Genomic DNA, 23270 nt, shown 5'->3' on the forward strand with positions numbered 1-23270 from the left:
GAGAAAACAAAAACTATTAATCTCAAGTTTGTCAAAGGATCTGAAACTTTGGATGAGATTATCAGTGTGCAGCGGTCTCCACTAAATAAGACAGGTTTGGGCTATAATGGAGAAACTTCTCAAGCATCCACTTCAAAAAGTTATCTTGATGCAGCAAGAAGAAATGAGCAAGAGCACAAGGAAGATCATCAGGTAAAGCAGGGACAAATGTCAAACAGAAACTATCAGGGGCAATCCAGCTTAAGGGTGAACAAAAGCCACAACCAGCCACAGGTAAAATCTTCTCAATTTGGTTCAAGAATAGATGAAAATAGAAATTACAATCAGTTGGCTGGTAGATCCAATAATCGCAGAAGCTTCTTCAATGGACAATGCTTTTCTTGCCATAACTTTGGTCACAAAGCAGCTCAATGTGTTGCGTATAAAACAATCATGACTAGGGAAGCTCAAAAACAAAGAAGTATGACAGGGATTGCAAAAAGGACCTATAACAACTTTTCAGCTCTTGAAAATGAAGTTGAATGTTCTATTTGCAATAATTTTGGACATGAAGACTTTGAATGCAGAAGCAGGTTTCCGGAAAGAAAGGTACAAGAACAGAAAAAGGAACAAGCCTCAGGCACCAAAACATGGAGAATAAAGGAACCTCAAACAGAAAGATGTGGGATAGCATTTTATGCAGAAGGACAAGAAAATCTATGGTACATTGACAGTGGATGTTCGAAACATATGACAGGTGATAAAGAAAAACTTGAGTCTTATTCTAATTTAGAAAAGGGAAAGAAAGTCTCTTTTGGAAATGATACTCCTGCAACTATAAAAGGAAAAGGTATTGCTCCTTTAAAAGAAGATGTTAAGGCTGGAAATGTTTTGTTTGTTGATGGACTGAAGCATAATCTACTAAGTGTCAGCCAGATGTGTGATCAAAGAACCGAGGTTATATTCAGATCAAATGGATGTCTTGTTCGTGATCTTGATACAGGTAAAACAGTTCTCAAAGGAAAAAGAACTCCAAATAATCTATACATATTTGATGAAGGACAACAACAATGTTATCTAAGCAAGGATGAAGAGCACTGGTTATGGCATCGAAGGTTGGGACATCTAAGCTTCTCACAAATAAGGAAAGCTTGCAAATATCAGGCAGTTCGCGATCTTCCAGATATCAAAATTCCTGACAACACCATATGCAGATCATGTCAGTTTGGAAAACAAACCAGAACTAACTTTCCAGAGAAAGAAGGATCAGCCAGCATGCCTCTTGAGCTAGTACATACAGATGTATGTGGACCATTCAGAAAAAGAACACCTAGAGGAGAGGAATACTTGATATTATTTATTGACGATTTCTCCAGGTTTGTTTGGTTAGGACTTATGAAGCACAAAGATGAAGCATTCGAAAAATTCAAATCCTTCAAAGCTTTGGTTGAAAATGAATCAGGTCACAAAATTAAGTGCCTCAGATCTGACAGAGGTGGGGAATTTACTTCAAATGAATTTTTCGATTTCTGTGATGAACATGGGATAAGGAGAGAATTCTCTACAGCTAGAACTCCTCAGCAAAATGGAGTAGTTGAAAGAATGAACAGAACAATCCAACAAATGGCTCGTGCTATGCTCGATGAATCAGGAACTCCCGCAACCTTCTGGGGTGAAGCTGCACATGCTGCGGTTATTATTCTCAACAAAACAAATGTCCGAGTGAACAACACTCAAACTCCTCATGAGCTCTGGAGTGGTAAAACTCCTTCGGTAAAGCACTTCAAAATCTTTGGGAGCAAATGCTATATCAAGAATACTGAGGAGCAGCTTGGCAAACTTGATCCTAGAACAGATGAAGGTATTCTTCTTGGCTACTCTCCACATAGCAAAGCATACAAATGCTACAATAAAAGACTTGGCAGAATTGTTGACAGCATTGATGTAGTGGTTGATGAGAAGGGATACATTCCTAGGCAAATACATCGTGAAGACATCGAAGAAGATGAAAGCTACCCTCAAAGACAGAATGATGAAGAAGAAGAACCGCAAGAACAATCTCAAGAAGAACCTCACGAAGAAGCAGAAGAACGAACAAGAGAAAAGACTCCATCCAGATATGTTCAAAAGAACCATCCAGAATCTCAGATCATGGGACAGAAAGAAGCAGGTATACAAACTAGAAGAACAGTTGCAGAAGCTTCAAGTTATTTGGCATTACTCTCCTCTACTGAACCACAAAATGTGAAAGAGGCATGCAAAGATGAATGTTGGGTGAAAGCAATGGATGAAGAACTTGAGCAAATCGAAAAGAACAACACTTGGGAGCTGGTTCCTAGACCAAAGGATAAGAATGTTATCGGAACAAAATGGGTCTTCAAAAATAAATTGAATGAAAATGGAGAAGTAATTAGAAACAAAGCCAGACTTGTTTGTAAAGGGTATGCACAGCAAGAAGGAATAGACTTTGAAGAAACTTTTGCTCCTGTTGCAAGACTTGAGGCCATCCGAATGTTTCTTGCTCTCTCAAGTTCTCAGAATTTCAAAGTTTTCAAATGGACGTAAAATCAGCCTTTCTGAATGGAGACTTGGAAGAAGAAGTGTACATTGAACAGCCAGATGGGTTCATTCTTGGAAATGATCCAAATCTTGTATGCCGATTGAAAAAGGCTCTCTATGGTCTCAAACAAGCCCCAAGGGCTTGGTACTACCGGTTGGACAAATATCTTCATCAACAAGGTTTTTCAAAAGGTTCAGCAGATAGCAATCTATATATAAAAATTGAAAATGACAAATTGCTAATACTTGTTGTGTATGTAGATGACATTATTTTTGGCAGCAATGAAGAAGCTATGAGTCAAAGCTTTGCCTCAGTCATGCAGAAAGAATTTGAAATGTCCTTGCTAGGAGAACTGACATACTTTCTTGGTTTGCAAATCCAACAAAAGGAAGGAGGAATCCTTTTATCTCAAACCAAGTATCTCAAGCAGATTTTGAAGAAATATGGCATGGAAGATGCAAAACCAGTATGTACGCCCATGGTCACAGGATGTAGTCTCAGTGCAAATGATGAGTCTGCAGCAGTACATCAACCAACCTACAGATCTATGATTGGAAGTTTACTATATTTAACAGGTACCCGACCAGACATCATGCATGCAGTTGGAATAGTTGGAAGATTTCAGGCAAATCCAAAGGAGACTCATCTTCAAGCAGTGAAGAGAATTTTCAAATATCTTCAAGGGACTCAAAATTATGGCTTATGGTATCCTAGAGATACAGATCTCACTCTTCATGCTTATACAGATGCAGATTGGGCCGGAAGCGTGGATGACAGGAAAAGCACAAGTGGTGGTGCGTTCTTTATGGGTCCCAGACTGGTATCTTGGTTCAGCAAGAAACAGAGTTCAATTGCCTTGTCTACAGCTGAAGCAGAATATGTTGCTGCTGCATCTTGTTGCACCCAACTCCTTTGGATGATGCAGACTTTGCAGGATTATCATATCACTTGTACACCTCCAATCTCTATCTTATGTGACAACACAAGTGCAATCAGCATCTCAAAGAATCCGGTTATGCATTCAAAAACCAAGCACATACCAATCAAGTACCATTTTCTCCGGGAACAGGTACTTGAACAGAAGGTCAAGTTGGAGTATGTTCCTTCTAAGGAACAAGTTGCTGATATTTTCACCAAACCATTGCCCAGGGACACTTTTGAATACCTCAGGCAAAAGCTGGGGGTTGTTGATGCATCATCTTACTGTTGATCATCTTCCTATTGGTGGTATAGGCTCAGGGGGAGCACATAATGCATTGTTGGCATTATGGAGAAGGAGATCTTGGAAATAGCTGCAATATGTCTCTATCTCCTTCATGATGGATTTCTGGTTACAGATCTGGAGATGCATGAGCATAGGGGGAGCATACCCTTTGCTCTTGATGTCAAAGGGGGAGAATGAAGCTGAAGATTATGTGGTTGCCATCAAGTCCAAAGGGGGAGATTGTTGGCATTATGATTCAGGTGTTGTCCTTGATGGCAAACCCATTCAGGTGATAAATCAAGAAGGACGCAGGAAATATGTTCAGCAAGTGCGTCCCCGCAGGTATACCATACAGAACCCGCGTCCAGGGACGCTGGCCAGCCGTTCAGGAGGTGCGTCCGCCCAGTGCACACATTTCAAGGTAGAGAAAAGCACGTGGGGGTTTCTTGCGTGGTATCTAGCCGACGGTTTTGTGTTTCTATGGTGTCGGCTCGTGGTATTGTTCCATGTTTTGGGGAGAAGCTTGCCTATATAAAGCAAAGGAGTTCATTTGGATTACGTATCATCTTGGTTGAATATCTCTTGGTGAGATCTAGTCCAGATCTATAAGGGCGAATCTTCTAATGGACTATGATCTTTATGGCGCATGATCAGATCTGTGGATCTGAGAGTTTGGGTTGGTTCTGAAGTCCTCATATTTCTTATATCTGAAGGGACGCAAGTTCAGTGAAGGGCAAGTGCGCCGGGACGCAGTACAGTAAAGGCTCAGGTGCGTCTCTGAGGCAAAGGACGCGGCGCGACTGTGTTATTGGGTGCGTCTCTGAAGCGAAAGACGCGGCGCGATAGTTATGCTGAGTGCGTCGGTCGCAGCAAAGCATAGAGGAACAGTGCGTCTGCACGCAGAACAGCAGAAGGTAGACTGCGTCCAGTCGCAGGCCACAGAAAGAAAATATGCGTCCCTGTCTTAAGATGATCTGTTGACTATATATTTCTGTTCATAAGGTGTTCTGGGTTATTTCTGTAATTACTGATCTGATATCTGTAGTGGACTGTATCTGTTATATACTTGTTGATCATTTGATTCTTCATGAAAAGAAGTAGGGGGTTGTAGCTCCCTTCCAGGAGAAACTGGAAAACGAGAGAGAGTTGTAGCTCTCTGCAGGTTGCAGCCTGCGTGCTGGTAAAGGACTGCACCAGTACAAAATCATTGTAAAAGAATTTCTTGAAAGAAGATAGAGACATATTGCAGCAGGTGGTTTTCTCCCGCATTGGGTTTCCACCTTACATCTTGTGTTCTTTGGTGTGACTGTCTATTTTCTTTATTCAAGCTCATTATTTTATGGTACTGATATGCAAGAATAATTCAAAAGATCAAATAAGGAAGATTTGGTAAATTGCTTAATAATACTGATTCACCCCCCCTCTCAGTATTATTTCCAACAGGTTGACCAAGGTGGGAAGTAGTGGTAAGGGAGTTCGAGTCAAGAAAGAGGAGGAGGAGGAGGAGGATGCGGCTCTAACATCTGCGGGAGAGCAAGGGAAGAGGAAGAAGAAGGACATTTCCAAGGTCAAGTGCTTCAACTGTGAGGAGCCGAGACATTATGCATCTCAGTGCCCCAGGAAGAAAGGCAAGGGAGAAGCTTCCGAGTCAAAGGCAGCTCCAGCAAAGGCAGAGAAGGATGTCGAGACTGATGACGATTGTGCCATGAGTGCTCATGCACCTCTACAGAAGAGGTGGACAGACATAGAGTTGTAGTAAGGAGGACTACATGCAGGGGCAGTTTCCTTGAGGTGCCCAAAGTCTTGGATCACATCCGGCTACGGGAGCCCTTAACGACAGTAGCATGATGACAGGTGTCGGGTGGAGCAAGGTGTGATGGAGCGGCAAGGTAGTTCTAGAGTGTAGAAGTTTGTAGCAGTGAAGGTTGCAACAATGTGAGAGGCACAGAGTTGTATGAAACAATGTAGTAGCAGCAGAGGGAGCACATGATAGTAACAGACATAGATTCAGCATCATGAGGCTTCTAGACTGACCAGGATGTTAGTGTTTGGGTGAAGTCAGTTACTTACTTCTCAGTAACTGAGTTGTAGTGCAACAGTTAGTAGTGGCTGTGCTATGGGCAACAAGATGTAACATGTTGAGAGGGAGCTGCAGTACAGATGTAGCAGTGGCAGTGGCAGTGTCATGGGCATCAGTACAGGAAGTGGCAGTGCAGGGGATGTGAGTCAGCAGGCCAAGCATCAAACACAGGTACTGATGCGGAAGATCAGTGTGATGTTTCTATGGTGAAGCATTACTAGAGCACATTCTTCGCTAAGAGGGAGTGTTGCTTTTTGGTAGCATCGCATGTGCTCTAGCCATGAAATTGGTGGAGAGGCTAAGGCACATAAGATCTCCAAAACCCATAAATCGTTTGGGGAAATTCCACGCAAATGAAGAGATATTAAAATAATTAATATTTTTAATGAGACCTTAAGTCTAAACTTAGGAAAATTAAAATATTAATGTGTATTGATATAATATGGGTGAGAAAGTTCTAAATAACGAGGATCAAGCCAAATCTAATCTTAGCCATTGATTAGGGACTTAATCTCGGTCGTTGAATCGTCAACAGCAAAAGTATAAGAGGAGGCTTGAGGCTTAGTGGGAGACACACCAAGAGAGATCAAGAATTCGATTTTCTGGGGCGTGGTTTGCTGAGGAAATCGAGTGAGAGATCAGTTGCAGCGAGGGGCAGTTCAACAAGGGATTTCGATCCAAGGCTGAAGAATACATATCAGAGAGGTAGTAGAGTGCCGAAAGAGGTAGCGCAGAGCCTAGGAGGACTGACGTAGAGGCAGCAAGGGTTGACACAGAGGCTAAGGAGGCCAGTGTAGAGGACATAAAGGCAACAAGGGTTGACGCAGAGGCTAAGGGGGCCAATGTAGAGGACGCAGAGGATCAAAGAAGTTGACGCGGAGGCCGTAGAGGTTGATGTAGAGGACACAGTGAGCTTCAGTCACTGTGCTGAGGTGATTCAGTAGGACAAGCTAATAGCTGATTGGTTGACGCAGAGCCACAGAGGGTGACACAGTTCCAAAGAGGGCAACACAGTTCTAGAGGAGTGCGTGGAGCAGCTTTCACTGACCATCGCAAGGAACAACTGGAGTCACTGTGGGATTGTTCATCCGGTTGTTGATCAGCCGGAATATCTGTCTCTGGAAAAAGGTATTGCTGCCGAGGATATTCTCTTAAGGGTGAGCCATTTCTGGCACCCTAGTTTTATTAAAAAATCTGCTTAATAATAAAACCCTCATATATGCTGCACCAATTTTCCCGCATTGGGTTTTTCCAGGGACAATTGTCCAAAAGTAACGATGTCCCTTGTGTTGTCTCAGTTTATTTCAGTTGTTGATCTGTATATTTGTGAAGGCTACAATTATGTTTACTTTGACGTTTATGTTATTAAATAACTTGTTAATGTAAAGGACACGTAGGAGATAGTAAACCAGATATTGTAGTAGGGGTTTCTGATGTGTTAGATTAAGAAATTTTCACATTTTTTTTCTTATTTTTTTCTTTTCTTTTTTTTAAATGATTTTATTTAATAATTGGCTATAGTTTATTTTTATAATATTTTATTTATTATTTTTTAAATAATTTTTATTTTTATTTTTTTATAATTTGTTTTTATATTGTTTCTTTGACCCTTTTTTCTATATATATATATATATTGACTTTATTATTTTGGAGGTCCTTTTTTTTTCTCTAAAAATGACCAAGGGCCTCTGACGAATTCAACAATGGAGAAACTCCAGAAGTTGTGTAATGAAACACTTCAATTGCACGACAACAAGGTTGATGAATTTGACGGTCAAAGACTTGGGGGCTGTGTGCAGGGGTGGAGTGGCAAGATGATTGAATTGCTCTAATACCAAATGAAACGAACAAAGTTTGTACTTCTCGTCAAATACTCCAAAAAACTTGGAATATAAAGATCTCCATTGAGAGACGAGAATATATATTAAAATGTATGAGTAAGAATGATGATACAATGAGAGCGAAGGTCCTGTATATATAGCCAAGTAAGTACCTTTTCATGAATAGGTGTGTCTGTAGAGACATGTCTTTTTGTTAAACTAATTATTATTTAATTACATATTATTATGATTATTATTTATTATCTTCTATTATTATTATTATTTTTACATAAATTATATTCATAACACTTTGCAACTTGTCTCGTCTCCGCTGAAGATTGATATCATAGTCACAAGACCCTGCCATCCTCGCCAAAATGACAGAGACAAGTCCTCATGTGCAGGGATAGAACTCCTACTAGGCTTAATCCTTAGTGATCAAGTTGTTGAACGTCATGCATCCTAGTCATAGGGAATACAATAGTTCATGATGCACCCTTTGGTAGTACTAATTAACCTTAATCACTTTTCCCAACTCATTGGCCAGATGAGAGGTACTTACCAAGAGTCCCAAACTGCAAGGGTAGGATGTATGCTGGGGTATGTGTAGGGGAAGGTGAACCACTCACCTTGCTCTCATATAGCGTATTCCATAGGGGAAGGTGAGTTGCTCACCCTATGTTCACATACTGGGGTATGTACTCCATAGGGGAAGGTGAACCACTCACCCTGTGTTCACACGCTGGTTCCACAAAGGAAGGTGAACCACTTACCCTGTGCTCATATATCGGGGTATGTACTCCAAAGGGGAAGGTGAACTACTCACCCTGTGTTCACACACTAGGTCCATAGGGGAAGGTGAACCACTCACCTTGTGCTTAGATAGTTCCAAGAAGTACTCTAGGCCCCTAGGAGCTTCCAAAGCTCAATGTTCATCCCAATCAAAATCACTCCATATAGGGAATGCTGCTCTCTAAAGGCTAAGAGCTTTGCCTTCCCTAATGCTTTGTGAGGATATTAGGAACCTGACCATCTGTCCATGGGCACCTCAGTGCTCCTCCCAACAGCATATAGATTTATGATAGAACACAATTCACTAAAGAGCTTCTTCAAAATACACTGTCTTACAACTAGTCATTCTAGTAGCAGTGATTTTAGCAATCTTCTATTTCTTGTACATCTAGGACACCAAATCAAAATCATGTTAAAGAAAATATTTATTTAACTTTACTCCCTGTCACTGAGGGAGACTACAAGCCTAAGCTTGTCATAATTCATGAAGGTGGCCCAGTGCCTGTTTCGCACAATTTTCTTTCATACGATCATACTCTCTTTGGTTTAAGGTGAATGTTGTAATACAAAGGATACTTCAAACAAGATTGTAGTGATGGTGCATAACTCTCATTAAATGATTTGAGAAGTCATCGTTCTTTAAACTTAGTTCTCACATTATAGTATGTTATGAATGGAAACCTTTATCAAGCTAGGAACCAAGTAATATCAAGCTAGGAACCAAGTAATATGTCAAGTTGAAAGCTCTTCACCTCTTTATTGCCAGTGCCACTTAAGGCTTATGAAAGAGAGTCTTAACCAATCTTATTTGAGGAAATTGACTTCAAAAGACATATGCATGAATCATAAACTTTCAATTACGCCTTATTCCATATTGATAGATATAGTCTTTAAGAGCGTTCAAACAAAAAATACTATTAGCAGATACATACTTTATATTTCGGTAATTAGACATTTACTAGTAGTTACTACCCACCATAATTTATGGAATTCTTTGCATTCTTTATATTTTGGCAATTAGACATATTTACCAAGAATTAATGCCCACCATAATTTATGGAATTCTTTGCATTCTTCAGGTAGGAGTAAAACTTAAATATGGTGTACGTAAAGCTTGTAACAAGCCCAAAATTTTAACACATTGTTGATGCCTTTCTCCACCAAAGCTATGATACCATGTTAATTTTTATGGTATGTTCTATGCTTGCAACAATTACATCAATGTCTTATCATCATTGACAGTAATTGTAGATAGAACATGAATAATATGTACAAGAAGATATGAGGTCATGTGATTAAAATGAGGGTCCCAATTAGATACCTAGGTAGGTACTTATTCACGAATGGTCATGTCCTTGGAGACATGACTCTTCAACGCTAATTATTAGTTAACTATTCATTATTAATGATTGTTATTATTTGTAGTTGCTTATATTATTTCTATATATATATTTTATTCATAACTAGCTTTTAGGAAGGGGAATTAGCCCCTAGTTGCACTCTTTAACAACGAACCATTATCAAAATGAGAAAATATTTTTTTCCTTTTGATTTTCTAACATGGTATCAGAGCTAAGGTGAGGGAGGTGTTGTCACTTAGATTGTACAAGCACCACGATAATGGGTAAGGGTGGGGGCTGTCACTCTGATCCTTGCCCACGCTGTTCTAGCTGTCTCCAGACAACATGCTATGGGGGGTAGTCCCTATGGAAATGTGAAGGTGGAAGATAAGTTGGCAAACAACAAGCTCGAGAGACACGATTGAGTGGCCTAGCTACGTGCTTAAATTTTGGAAGATTCACAGATTAAATTAGATTTCAGATATGAGACTAGTGCCTTATGGAGTAAAAATTCTGGCTTATTATAAATTTAAGACCAAGTAACTGGATGGACAACCACTACTTAGATGCTTCACTAACCTATATGAGATGCAAGTCTTAAGATCAAAATGAAATGTAATGATCTTGGTCACTTTTAAGTTATATGCCTAATCTAAATGGAACCTCTCTCTTAATTGTTTTGAGACCAGTGTTTAGAGTAGGTTGTGGGATGGAAACCAATGGGAAGCAAGCAAAGGCTTGATTAACGATGCCTCCCCCTGTGTTCCAACCATTTAGTGCCTTCAGTGCCAGAGACTGTGGCTATGATGATTGGAATGTCACTACGTTAACCACTAAATGTTGGAATTTCTAAGTTTAACCTGTTAGAAATTCTTCCTGTACTATCTGGTTTATTTCTTCTTACTTGTTCAATTACTTAACTAGTTATTTACCATGTAAATATTGAAAATAAACACAAGTATAGTATCAACATCTACAGATCATCAACTGAAGGAAAACAAGCACCCACGTGACACTGTTATTTTTGGACCAATGTCCTCGGAAAAACCCAATGTGGGAAAACTGGTGCAGCTATTCAGAGGGTTTTATTATTATGCAGGTTTCAGAATAAAACCAAGGTGCCAGAAATGGCTCACCCAACAGAGAATTTCCTCAGCAGTAGTACCTCTCCTCAGAGATAGATATTCTGGCTAATAAATCACTGGATGAATGTTCCCACAACAACAATTTGTAGCTCCTGCTGCTCTGTGTCACTCTGATAGGGACTGCGTCACCTTATCCAGCTCACCAGCTCCTAGTCTTTCCCACGAAATCCTCACAGCGCTGCCTCTAGGCCCTGCGTTAGCTTTGCTAGCCTCTGCGTCAACTTCTAGAGATTCTCCGTCAGCCCCTAGACCCTCTGCGTCTCACAAGCTGGACTCTCCTGGCTTTGCGTAGTGCCTGGCTGCCTCTGCGTAGTCTCCATTTGCCTTTGCGCCAACCTCTTTGGGCTTTGCGCTGCCTCTCTGGTACCAACTCTGCCTCTCTGCTATGTATTCACTGCCCCTCGCTACTGATCACTGATTCTATCTCTATTAGCAAACCCTTCCTAGAGAATAGAATGATTGATCACTCTGGTGTGTTCTCCAACTGACCCTCAAGCCTCTTCTTATATTTTTCTCGTTGGTCCATCAACGACCGAGATTAAATCTCTAATCAACGGCTAAGATTAGATTTGGCTTGATCCATGACTTTTGGACCCTTCTAACCCAATTTTATATTAATATCCATTACTATTTTATTTTTCCTAAGTTTAGACTTAGGAACTCCATTAAAAATATTCATTATTTTAATATCTCCCAAACCAGTTAGAATCTGCCCAAACCATTTTTGGGTCTTGGAGATCTCATGTGCTTTAGCCTCTCCACCAATTTTCATGGCTAGAGCACATCTGATGCTACCCCAAATCAACACTCCCTCTTAGCAAGGATTGTGCTCTAGTAATACTCCTCACTGAGTATCACCCTGATCATCCAGCATCGGTCCCTGTGTTGATGCTAGGCCTCCCCGCCCAACATCCTCTACACTGCTGTACCTTGTACTGCTGCCCATGGCCCTGCCACTGCCACTGCTGAATCTGTACGGAAGCTCCCTCTGCATCCGTGCTATTGCTGGTCCATCCTCCTACCATTGGATCTGCACTGCATCCCCTCTCATCATGTTGCATCGTGCTACCCATAGCACTACCACTGCTAACGGTTGCACTGCAACTCAGTTATTGAGAAGTAAGTAACTGATCCACCCAACATCTGACATCCCTATTAGGCTAGAGACACTCCTGATGCTGAAGCTCCCTCTATCGCTAACAAGTGCTCCCTCTACTGACTTTTGCGGTGCTGCAACAACTCCATGCATCCACACCGTTGCACACCTCTCTGTGCCATCCTGCACTGGTGCAACACTCTCGTGCTTCTCGCACTGTTGCATCCTGCTAGCCTCGCATTGTCTCGGGACTCCTGCACTGTAGCACTCTCTGTCGCTCCATCCACATCCATCTCTACCGACATCCGCCAGTCCTGCTACTCCTCTTCGGGGCTCCCGTAGAAAGGTATAATCCAAGAGGTTGGGTAACTCAAGGATCCTGCCCCTCATCGCCTATAGTCCTCCTGACTATAGCTCGATGTCTTGCCACTTCTTCTCAAGTGGCACATGAGCACTCATGGCACATTCGTCATTCGTCTTGACTTCTTTCTCCACCCTCGCTGGCACTGCCTTGGTCTCAAAAGCCTCTCCTTTGCTGTTCTTCCTAGGACACTGGTTCGCATAATGACCCAGTTTCTCACAATGGAAGCACTTGACCTTGGAGAGGTCCTTCTTCTTCCGCTTCTCTTACTTTCCCGTAGATGCTAGAGCCACATCCTCTTTTCCCTCCTTCTTGATTTTGACCCCTTTGCCGCTACTTCCCACCTTGGTCAGTTGTCTGATCTCTTCTTGACGAAGAGCTACCCACAGTTCCTCCCAATCCGGAAAGCTCATCCTGCCCAGTATGCTCTGGACAAATACCTCCGAATCCTCTGAGAATGCGTTCAGCGCAGTCCTCACAACATCTCCTCATCCGGCATGGCCCCTGTGGAAGTCAGCTGGTCTCGGATCTCCGTCAATCGCCCGAGGAAGATATCTATCCGCTCTCCCTTCTGCCTCTGGTATGACCGCAACTAATTTTCAAGTAACATCTTCCTCTGCACGAAAGTATGCTGGCACAATTTCTTCAGGGCCTCCCGCATCTCATTTGCCGTATTCTTCTCGGCAATATACAGTACCATATGATCCTTGACCCCATCAAGGATGATGCACTTCGCCCTGGCCATTGCCTCCTCGTACTTCTCATTTTCAGCTGGGTCAACTGGGATCACTATCATTTTCAAGACGAAGTCCTTGATGCGATATCTGTCTGGAATGTACAAGATCCTGGCCTTCTAGACCACAAAGTTGGACGCTCCGTCTAGCCTATCCTGATCTCTCAGCCCATTCACAGGCATCTTGCTGCTCTTCTTTTGACTCCTCCGAGTTTCTCAACTTCCCGTCTGGAAGTTTTCGGTTCGACTCCCTCTGAGTCTCAACTTCCCTTCTGGAAATCCTTCTGCCAACGTCGAGTTGCCCCACTTCGATCATCTGTGCAACTGCACCACTGATTCGAATTCCTTGGCTAGAAATCTGCCTCAACAACAACTCCCTCCTCCTTGGTCTTGCCCTATTAGGTTCTGTTTTGACAACAGTACCCCACCAGCTTCGCTCCGCAAATTACCCACAGCCTCTTATGCCCTAGCAACTGATGGACCGAGCCTTTAGGCTCTGCGCAATCCTGGCATCAACAAAATCTGCACCTCCTGGCCACAACGTCGATCCTTCCTGACTGAGAAAGATGACCAGGCACTGCGTAGGTCAGGTTTGCTCCTCTTTGCCTCTGCGCCATTCCTCCTCCTGGCTCGAATTGATGATGCAGACCCTCTGCATCATCCCTTCCTTGTTGCTTTCTGCTAGAAACAACTTCTGTCACTCAAGACAACTGTTTCTGCTGCTACTGCTCTGCTAGCTAATGCCTTCAGTTATCCTGTGATCTGCAACCACCCTCTGATACCATGTTGGAATTTCTAAGTTTAACCCGTTAGAAATTCTTTTTGTACTATCTGGTTTATTTCTTCCTACTTGTTCAATTACTTAACAAGTTATTTACCATGTAAATACTAAAAATAAACACAGGTACAGTATCAACATCTACAGATCATCAACTAAAGGAAAACAAGCACACAAGTGACACCGTTATTTTTGGACCAATGTCCTCAGAAAAAACCCAATGCGAGAAAACTGGTGCAGCTATTCAGAGGGTTTTATTATTACGCAGTTTTCAAAATACAACCAGGGTGCCAGAAACGGCTCACCCAATAGAGAATGCCCTATGCAGTAGTACCTCTCCTCGGAGACAGATATTCCGGCTGATAAATCACTAGATGAACGTTCCCACAACAACAATTTGCAGCTTCTACTGCTTTGCGTCACTCTGATAGGGACTGTGTCACCCTATCCAGCTAACAATCTCCCAATCTATCCCACAAAATCCTCACAACGTTGCCTCTAGGCCCTGCGTCAACTCTGCTAGCCTCGGCATCAACTTCTGGAGCTTCTGCGTCAACCCTTAGACCCTTTGCGTCTCACATGCTGGCCTCCCTTGGCTCTGTGCAGCTCTTGACTGCCTTTGCGTAGTCTCCAGTTGCCTCTACGCTGCTTCTCTGGTACCAACTTTGCCTCCCTGCTATGTATTCATTGCCCCTTGCTGCTATCACTGATTCTATCTCTCTTAGCAAACCCCGCTCTAGAGAATAGAATGATTGATCACTTTGGTGTATTCTCCAATTGACACTCAAGCCTCTTCTTATACTTTTTTCGTTGGTCTATCAACGACCAAGATTAAATCTCTAATCAATGGCTAAGATTAGATTTGGCTTGATCCATGACTTTTGGACCCTTCTAACCCAGTTTTATATTAATACCCATTAATATTTTATTTTTCCTAAGTTTAGACTTAGGAACTCCATTAAAAATATTAATTATTTTAATATCTCCCAAACTGGTTAGAATCTGCCCAAGCCATTTCTGGGTCTTGGAGATCTCATGTGCTTTAACTTCTCCACCAATTTTCATGGCTAGATCACATCCGATGCTACCCCAAATCAAAACTAAAAAGGTGTTGAATCCCTTAAGCTAGGTGAGAAAGGGTGGCCCTAGAAGTCTATCAACTAGGCTTATGCTTGGAGGTAAATTATTAATGCAACTAGGCCTAAGATGCTTATGCAAAAATTATGAGTGAATTCTTGGTTTAAGATTGGCTTAATGTTTAAGTACTTAGGGTTACAATTAGCCTTCAATGACTAGAGTACTTAGCGATAAATCATGAAACAATCTTATGACCAAGAAAATGCCAATTTGTTTATTTCCAATGCCAAATCCACAAGATGCCAATTACTCAAGATATTCTAATGATGATTATCAACAGTCTTATGCCAACAATAATGCTAGGATTATGCTCTTTAGACAATGCCAATATTGAAAGATGCTCAATTAGAATTGTTGGAATTTCTATGTCTATCCATTAGAAATTCTTCCTATACTATCTGATTTATTTATTTCTTCTTACTTGTTCAGTTACTTAACAAGTTATTTACCATGTAAATACTAAAAGTAAATACAAGTATAGTATCAACACATACAGATTATCAACTGAAAGAAACAAGCACACAAGTGACACTGTTGTTTTTGGAGTAATGTCCCCAGAAAAACCCTATGCGGGAGAACTGATGTAGCTATTCAGAGGGTTTTATTATTATGCTGTTTCAAAATACAACCTGGGTGCCAGAAATGGCTCACCCAACAGAGAATGCCCTCGGCAGTAGTACCTCTCAGTCGGAGACAAATATTTTGGCTAAATCACCGGATGAATGATCCCACAGCAACAATGCAACTTCTGTTGCTCTGCGTCACTCTAATAGGGATTGCGTCACCCTATCTGGCTCTCCAGCTCCACTCTGTCCCACGAAAATCTCCCAGTGCTGCCTCTAGGGCCTACGTCATCTTCTCTGGCCCAGCGTCAGCTTATCTGGCCCAACGTCAGCCTCTCGGGGCTCTGCGTCAGCCTCTGGAGCATATGCGTCTCACACACTGGCCCTTCTCTAGCTCTGCGCAGCTCCTGGCTGCCTCTGCGTGGCCTCTGGTTGCCTCTACTTGGGCGTCAACCTTTCCCAGCTTTTGCGCTGATCCTCTCGGTACTAACTTTGCCTCTTTGCTATGTATTCAATGCCCCTCAGTTGCAACTCAGATCACTTCACTCAATTTCCTCAGCAAACCCTGCCCCGGAAAATCAAGTTCTTGATCTCTCTCGGTGTATTCTCCAACAGATCCTCAAGCCTCCTCTTGTACTTTTCTCGTTGGTCCATCAATGACCGAGATTAAATCTCTAATCAACCGCTAAGATTAGATTTGGTTTGATCCATGACTTTTGGACCATTTTAACTCAGTTTTATATTAATTCACATTAATATTTTATTTTTCCTAGGTTTAGACTTAGAAATTCCATTAAAAATATTAATTATTTTAATATTTCCCAAACTGGTTAGATTCCGCCCAAACTATTTCTGTGTCTTGGGATCTCATGTGCTATAGCCTCTCCACCAATTTTCTTGGCTAGAGCACATCCGATGCTACCCCAAATCAACAAGAATAAAACTTAAGATGCCAATTGCTTAAGATAGACAACACAATGTGTTTAGAAATTATCACTGATTCCTTAGCAACGTTCAATTAGATGCTTGAGCCAATTAGATCAATGAAACTTCAATGCTCAAAGTAACTTAAACAAGTCAACAAGATTAGAGTTATGATGTGTGAGTGGTTATTCATTGCAAATTTAGTGATTCCTTAGTGTTATGAAACCAGCTCAAGAAAAGATAGAAAAGATAGATCAACGCCTTAGAATTCAGCCTCTTCGAGGGGGCAACCTCCTTTACATTACATAAATGAACAATTCTTGGATGATACAAATGAAAAGACCTCCTTTCTATATATAAGAGTCTAAGGGGTTATAACATAATTAGAGCCGACATAACAATAATAATGTAAGGGCACAATAATAACAATAGGGGGCTTCTATGGGGCACAATAGTAACAATATGGGCACTACATGGGTACATCAATAGTGGGTTATACTAATAACAATAAGGGGTTAGACTAGTAGTATAGGGGCCTAACATGCCCCTCTCCTTCAAAAAACGTTGTCCTCAACGCTTGAGTAGTTCTTGATGCTTCTGTATAAAATTCTTGTCCTCCCATGTGGAATATTTAGCGGGTAAGTTCTTCCACTTGATGAGATACTCTGAAATTGATCGATTTCGTAGCTGTCGGGTTCTTGTTTCTATGACTGCTCCAGGTTCTAATATGATTTTTCCTTCCTCTTCAATTTCTGGCAATATTGCTTGAATTGGGATCTTTTGCAACTTTTGAATAAGTGGCCATACTTCTTCGTCCTTCTTCCATTCATCCCTTGCTTCGTTTATCCAATCTGGTTGGATAATATAAATAGCACAAAACAATGCTTCAACATCCTCATCCTTGAAGAGTCTTCCCATTCGGTAAGGTCGCCATTTTTTAAGTGCATGTAGTATTGCCAACATTTCCTTCTCATAAATAGCTTTCTTGAGATGTAGCAGTAAAAATACCAATCACCTACATCAAAACATTTTTCACTACGATGTTGATCTACCTGTTGTTTCGTTTGATTTTGCACCAAAGTGGCATTATCCTTCAAAAGTTGGAGAACTTGCTGTTGATGCTCGATGTGATCTTTCTCTTCTTGAACTTTTTTCTTCTTGATATGTCCTTCTATCTTTTGAGGAGTGGTAATTTCTTCCAGTCCTTTACAAGATATGGTCGGATTCATTCCTTGATGCTCGATGTGATCTTTCACTTCTTGAACATTTTTCTTCTTGATGTGTCCTTCTATCTTGATAGTTTGAGGAGTGGTAATTTCGTCCATTGAATTACAAGATATGGTTGGATTCATTTCTTCTTTCTCGATGTGATCTTTCACTTCTTGCACCTTTTTATTCTTGATATGTTCTTCTATATTGAGAGTTTGAGGAGTGGTAATTCTTGCCAATGCTTTACAAGATATGGTCTGATTCATTTCTTCTTTCTCTGGGGTGGTGTCCTGGAGTATATCCTCTTCTTTTGATGTTTCTTGATCCTTTTCTTCCTCTTCTTCATATTCTATGTAAAATAATTTCTTCTCAGCACACCTATGACCTTTAGTGCATTTTCTATCACAATTGTAACAAAGCCCTTTTTCTCTTTTTTCTTCCAATTGTTGTGGTGTAATCCTTGTAGGTTGTGGAAGGCTAGGAGAAACAACACTTCCATCTTTATTTTTGTGAGGGGTACGCTTCCCGGTTTCCATAATTTTGCTTTCCACTATGTCACAAAGCCCTTTTACTCTTTCCAATTGTTTTGGTGTTGCTCTAAAGAAGGTGTTGCTCTTTGTATCCTCATAATGTGCTATCATTTCCTCCGTGAAAACTGACCATGTAACAAGTTGTTTACGAGAACAAAGCCCTTTGTACCATAAAAATTGATCTGGTTCTAAATATGAAGATGCAATACATACCTTTTGTAACAGTTGTACACCATGTAGATCAAAATATTGCTCCATCTGAAGTATCCAATTTACCGGATCCTTGCCATCAAACTTCCTCATCTTGCTTTTTCCTGATTTTAGGAGCTCGACCTTGAAACGACTGTAACTATGTACTTTTGGATCTTTAAGTTTTGAAATTGCAACTTGTAGTAGCCTTCTATGTCCTCTTTCCAATGACACTAGTCTGATCCAAATTGGATTCTCCAAGAAAGAGTTATGCACAATCTCCCGCGGTGACCTGATTGTAGACTAGTTCAGTAGAGCGAACTTGTATGAAGTGCCACGTGTCACTGTTTCAAGATTTGACTCTGAAAAATATATAAAATAAAACTACAGTCCGTCCTCTTTCTGTAACTTCTTGCGAAATTTCAATCCGATGCTCAGAAAGAAAGTTATGACGATTTTCCCCAGGTCACCTGTTTGGAATGTAATTCAGGAGTCTGCAAAAAGACCAACTTCCTCAGATCATATCTCCGCAAATATAGCGTTAAAAGATCTGAAATTCGGTCCCAAGGTTCAGCGCAATTTCTTCTCAAATGGGTTTTTTTTGCGACTTCTGAAACGTCACAGAAAAAAAGTTATAGCGAAAATGCCACGATGACCTATTTGGTGCAGCGAAACCCTAGAATCCAAAGCTCTGATACCAAATGTTATGAAACCAGCTCAAGAAAAGATAGAAAAGATAGATCAACGCCTTAGAATTCAGCCTCTTCGAGGGGGCAACCTCCTTTACATTACATAAATGAACAATTCTTGGATGATACAAATGAAAAGACCTCCTTTCTATATATAGGAGTCTAAGAGGTTATAACATAATTTGAGCCGACATAACAATAATAATGTAAGGGCACAATAATAACAATAGGGGGCTTCTATGGGGCACAATAGTAACAATATGGGCACTACATGGGTACATCAATATAATAAGTGGATTATACTAATAACAATAAGGGGTTAGACTAGTAGTATAGGGGCCTAACACTTAGAGACTATGGATGGAATTACAAGTAAACAAACAAATGTTAGCCTTCAAATAACCAATGTTAAGACAATATCCTTCACAATGGTACTTAGCATCATTAATGAGATGAACACTAATTAGCTTTTAGAACAGCAGTGAGTAAATTACTTTAAATCTAGGAAATGACAAGCGGATATGAACCCAAAATGAGCAATCAGGTGCCTAACGACTTGCCAAGTAAAAATATGAACTATAAGACACTTTTAATGATGTAACTTCAAAACATATCAGATCTGATTTCACTTATGACAGTCAACAAATAAACATATAAAGAGCTTGATGACAAATGTCCAAATCATGTAATTAATTCCTCAATATGTTATTGAAATTTAGAGTTAATTTTAGGGCACTTTAATGAGTGTTATGTCACTGTTATGAAAAATTTATGACAGATGTAATAATACAGTGAAACAATGAGTGTTTAGAGGTCAAACCCTAGGCCCAAGGCCTTGTAGATCGCTTGCCCAAATTGTCTAAGAATTCTCCAAGGGACTTGGCACCTGAAAACACCAACTTAGAGCCAATTTCTTTGCAAAACACACCAAGTTTTTAGTCCCAAAATGAAACTTACCCACAGAGTTGGAAAAGAGGGCAAATTAGGGCCAAAGAGAGGCCAGAACTGGGGTGTGAGACTGGGAGGCCAAAGGGCCAAAGTTTCCAGCCAGCAGAGGATCGAGAGGAGGTGCAATGCAGTCCTAGTAGCAATCACATAGTGATTGTGTGGGTGTGACGCAGTACTGCACAGAGGCAGCGCAGAGGCTCATCTCTAGCATAGATCAGCGCCGGATCTTCCAGTCACAGGGTGAGATTATATCACTACCTTTTTGCCCAGTTAGATTTCTGTATAGGATTGTTAGTTTGGGCATCCGAAGAATTGTATTCAGAAAACTACCCTCAATTGCTGCCCCGGTTTTCCCGCATTGGGTTTTTCCCCAGATATTTGTCCAAAAACAACGGTGTCACTTGTTTTGTGTATTTCTTCTTGCTCAGATCTTGTTTATGCATATAATTTAATTAGTGAAGGCTGCAGTGTATTGGTTTCGATATTTACCATAGAACACAAAAAATAATTTGTTCAGTTATTTAAAAAATAGAAGAAACTTAATCAGTCGCTGCAGTAGAAATTTGTGTCTATAGATTTTCACAATTGTTGCATGAAGGCCTTGAAATCCTGAAAATCTACTTAATTGCCAACTTGGAAGCTCCTATAAAAGAGAATGGAAACAGTACGTATAAATAGGCCAGTCACAACTAGTAGAGTATACGAAACCTTTGACATCCCATTCAAATTTCAGAAAATATTGTCAAAGTTACTATGTTGATTTGATAGATGGATATAAACAAATACAAGAGATGGAAATATGCCATGGAGTGTTATGCAATAGATGGCATCTCATCGGATGGTTTCTGAACTAATGGATCCCATATTTTAGACATATGCTATGTTGCTAATCATTTATAGGTGTTATTTTAAATTTTGTTGTCCATTTGCTGGATTGGGTTGTCTGTTACATTGCATGCTGTGCAATGTTTTGCTTAAGGAGGCTGAAAATGTGAGAAAATATCAAATGTCGATAATCTGCCATTCAAGAATATAACTATTTCCAAATTTTAGGAAATGTGATTTGCATCATCCTGGGTCTCTATTCAGTCGGTTAACTAAAGTATGTGAATGGAGATGTGATTTGAAGCATCATCCTTGATCTCTATTCATTCTGTTAGGTAAATTATGTGAATTGAGAGATTTCAGATGTCTTTTTTCTAAATTTAAATCCTGCTTTGATTTGTATTAAATCATACTGAGAGTTGAGTCAGTTATGAACTCAGGGTGCGAGAATAGATATACCCGAGATAATGTTTGTTATTTGTATATAATAAATGTTTCTTCTCTGAAGCTTTTTGTAGAGTTGTAGAGTTTCCTGACCTGATGGCGTGCTTTGTTATATCTCAGGAGGACCATCCTGATCAATTCATAAAAGAATACAATCTTATATTAAGAGTTTTATATATTCATGTAGCATTATACACACAATACACATAATGGCAACCATTCAGTTCTGTACTCACTGACAATTTCCAACTTGTGTGACGCTCTTCATATCAAACTGTTATGTTGTTTGAGGATCATGTTTTTGATATCATAATAACTACGTGTAAATTTTAATGTAAGTTGAGTCCATTCTGGTCTACTCTCTTCAAAGGCAGTGGTAAAGATATTTGGTCATTAACTCTTATTTCTGTCCAAATTATCGGCTTGAAATATAAACGAACTGGTGAAATTTAATCATATATGAAGGCTCTGCACTTGTAACTTCCTACGCATTAGTAGTAATGAGGAGTAAAATGGCTTAGTTTGATTAGTAGAAGGAAAATAAACTGGAAATTTAGATTATATCAGTTTTGAGAAAATGCTGATGATGCAGATTCCCCTGTATTAATGCCATTGTATTTATCAATTTTCACAGGTCTTTAACAAGGATGGAAGGGAATTCATTAAAGAAATACTTGGACGTGAGAATCCTGCCTTTGTTACACAAGTGGTCATGAATTTGCCTAATGATGCTGCTGAGTATCTTGGTTAGACTTTTCAACTGTCTCTTGCTTTTCATGAATGGGTCAATCCATCATTTCTAAAGTAACACGTTTATTTCTAGAATAAATCATATTCTTCAAATAAGACCTGGAAGTGAAGTGCACAGATTTTGTAAAGCAAAACATATGGCCATCATAATGTTAAAGAACAATGCCTGTCATGGTTTCCAATGCACATAAAAAATCTGTTAAGAACCAGAAAAAGGAACAAGAATAATATCTAAAATCAATTGAGCTGGCTTAAATCAGATTTATGAAATACCACCCTTGCCACATGGAATGCTGATTTTTCTTATAATAGAAACTGATTTCCTAATCTGATAATTACTTCCAATGATTTGTATTCTCAAGTTGTCTTTATGTCACTTATATCATCAAGTAATTATACATAGAAAATCTCAACTATAATGCATTAGGATCATAACGAGACAGCCAAACACAATAAGAGACACAAGATCTTAGATTACCTTGGGAAAAACCTAGCCAACTTTTTTTCTAAGCAGAATTCAGTCTTCAGCAAAGTTTACAATATAAATTGTCTAGAAATTTGTAGCAATTTCCAAGCACACAATACCAGTCAAACATGGTCAAAGGAGAGAATATTTGACGTTTGTTAGCTTTAGTCAAATCTGGTCAACAGGCATATTTTCAGTCTGTTCTGCTTCTGGTCAACAGTAGTCAAAGTAGGCCGAGTTTTGGCCCTGCAACTTCCTCAGTGAATTTAGTCAAACTGTCATAGTTGACCTACGACAATCCCTAGTCAAACAGATTTGGTCAACGTCCATATTTCAGCCCAGAAATTCAGTCAATGTTCAGTCAAAGATGCCTAGGATATTCACTGCAATAATCAGTCAAAGCAGCCCAGAAAATGTTAAAGTCAGCATTGGTTAATAAGTCAAACTTCACTTTCAGATGTCGGTGATCAGCTTCAGATTTCTTCTGCTCCTTCGCACGTGTGAACATATGACTTCTTGTTTTTCTGTGAGATCTGAATTGTGCCAAGTGAGGATGTTGAATTTTCTTATTTATAGTGGTCAAATAGGTGCCCTTTTGACCAAGGGTCACCTCTAATGATGGAGCAACTTAAGCTTTTTGGAGCTTGTTGTAGCCATTTTGTCACAAGTCCGAGGAAGCAGTGTACAATTTTTTTCAAAGATCAGAAT

The 23270-nt window shown here is 40.2% G+C and overlaps 1 protein-coding gene across 4 annotated transcripts in view; it reads left to right on the top strand.

The window, feature by feature from the left end:
• Positions 1–23270, top strand: part of LOC149232745 (tRNA (guanine(37)-N(1))-methyltransferase 1-like) — a 451966-nt gene that overhangs the window by 342276 nt on the left and 86420 nt on the right. For all 4 annotated transcript variants that reach the window (XR_016248185.1, XR_016248186.1, XM_089379487.1 and 1 more), the window contains exon 7: positions 21981–22092. Coding sequence is in view for 2 of the 4 variants with exons in the window: in XM_089379487.1 (XP_089235613.1) it covers positions 21981–22092 (112 nt within the window). In the remaining 2 variants the exon portion in view is untranslated. The remainder of the gene's footprint in view (positions 1–21980; positions 22093–23270) is intronic.

This window comes from Pinus tabuliformis, chromosome J (genome assembly GCF_031772625.1).
Source record: "Pinus tabuliformis cultivar Carrire ecotype Pingquan chromosome J, CPIR1, whole genome shotgun sequence".
NCBI lineage: Eukaryota > Viridiplantae > Streptophyta > Pinopsida > Pinales > Pinaceae > Pinus > Pinus tabuliformis.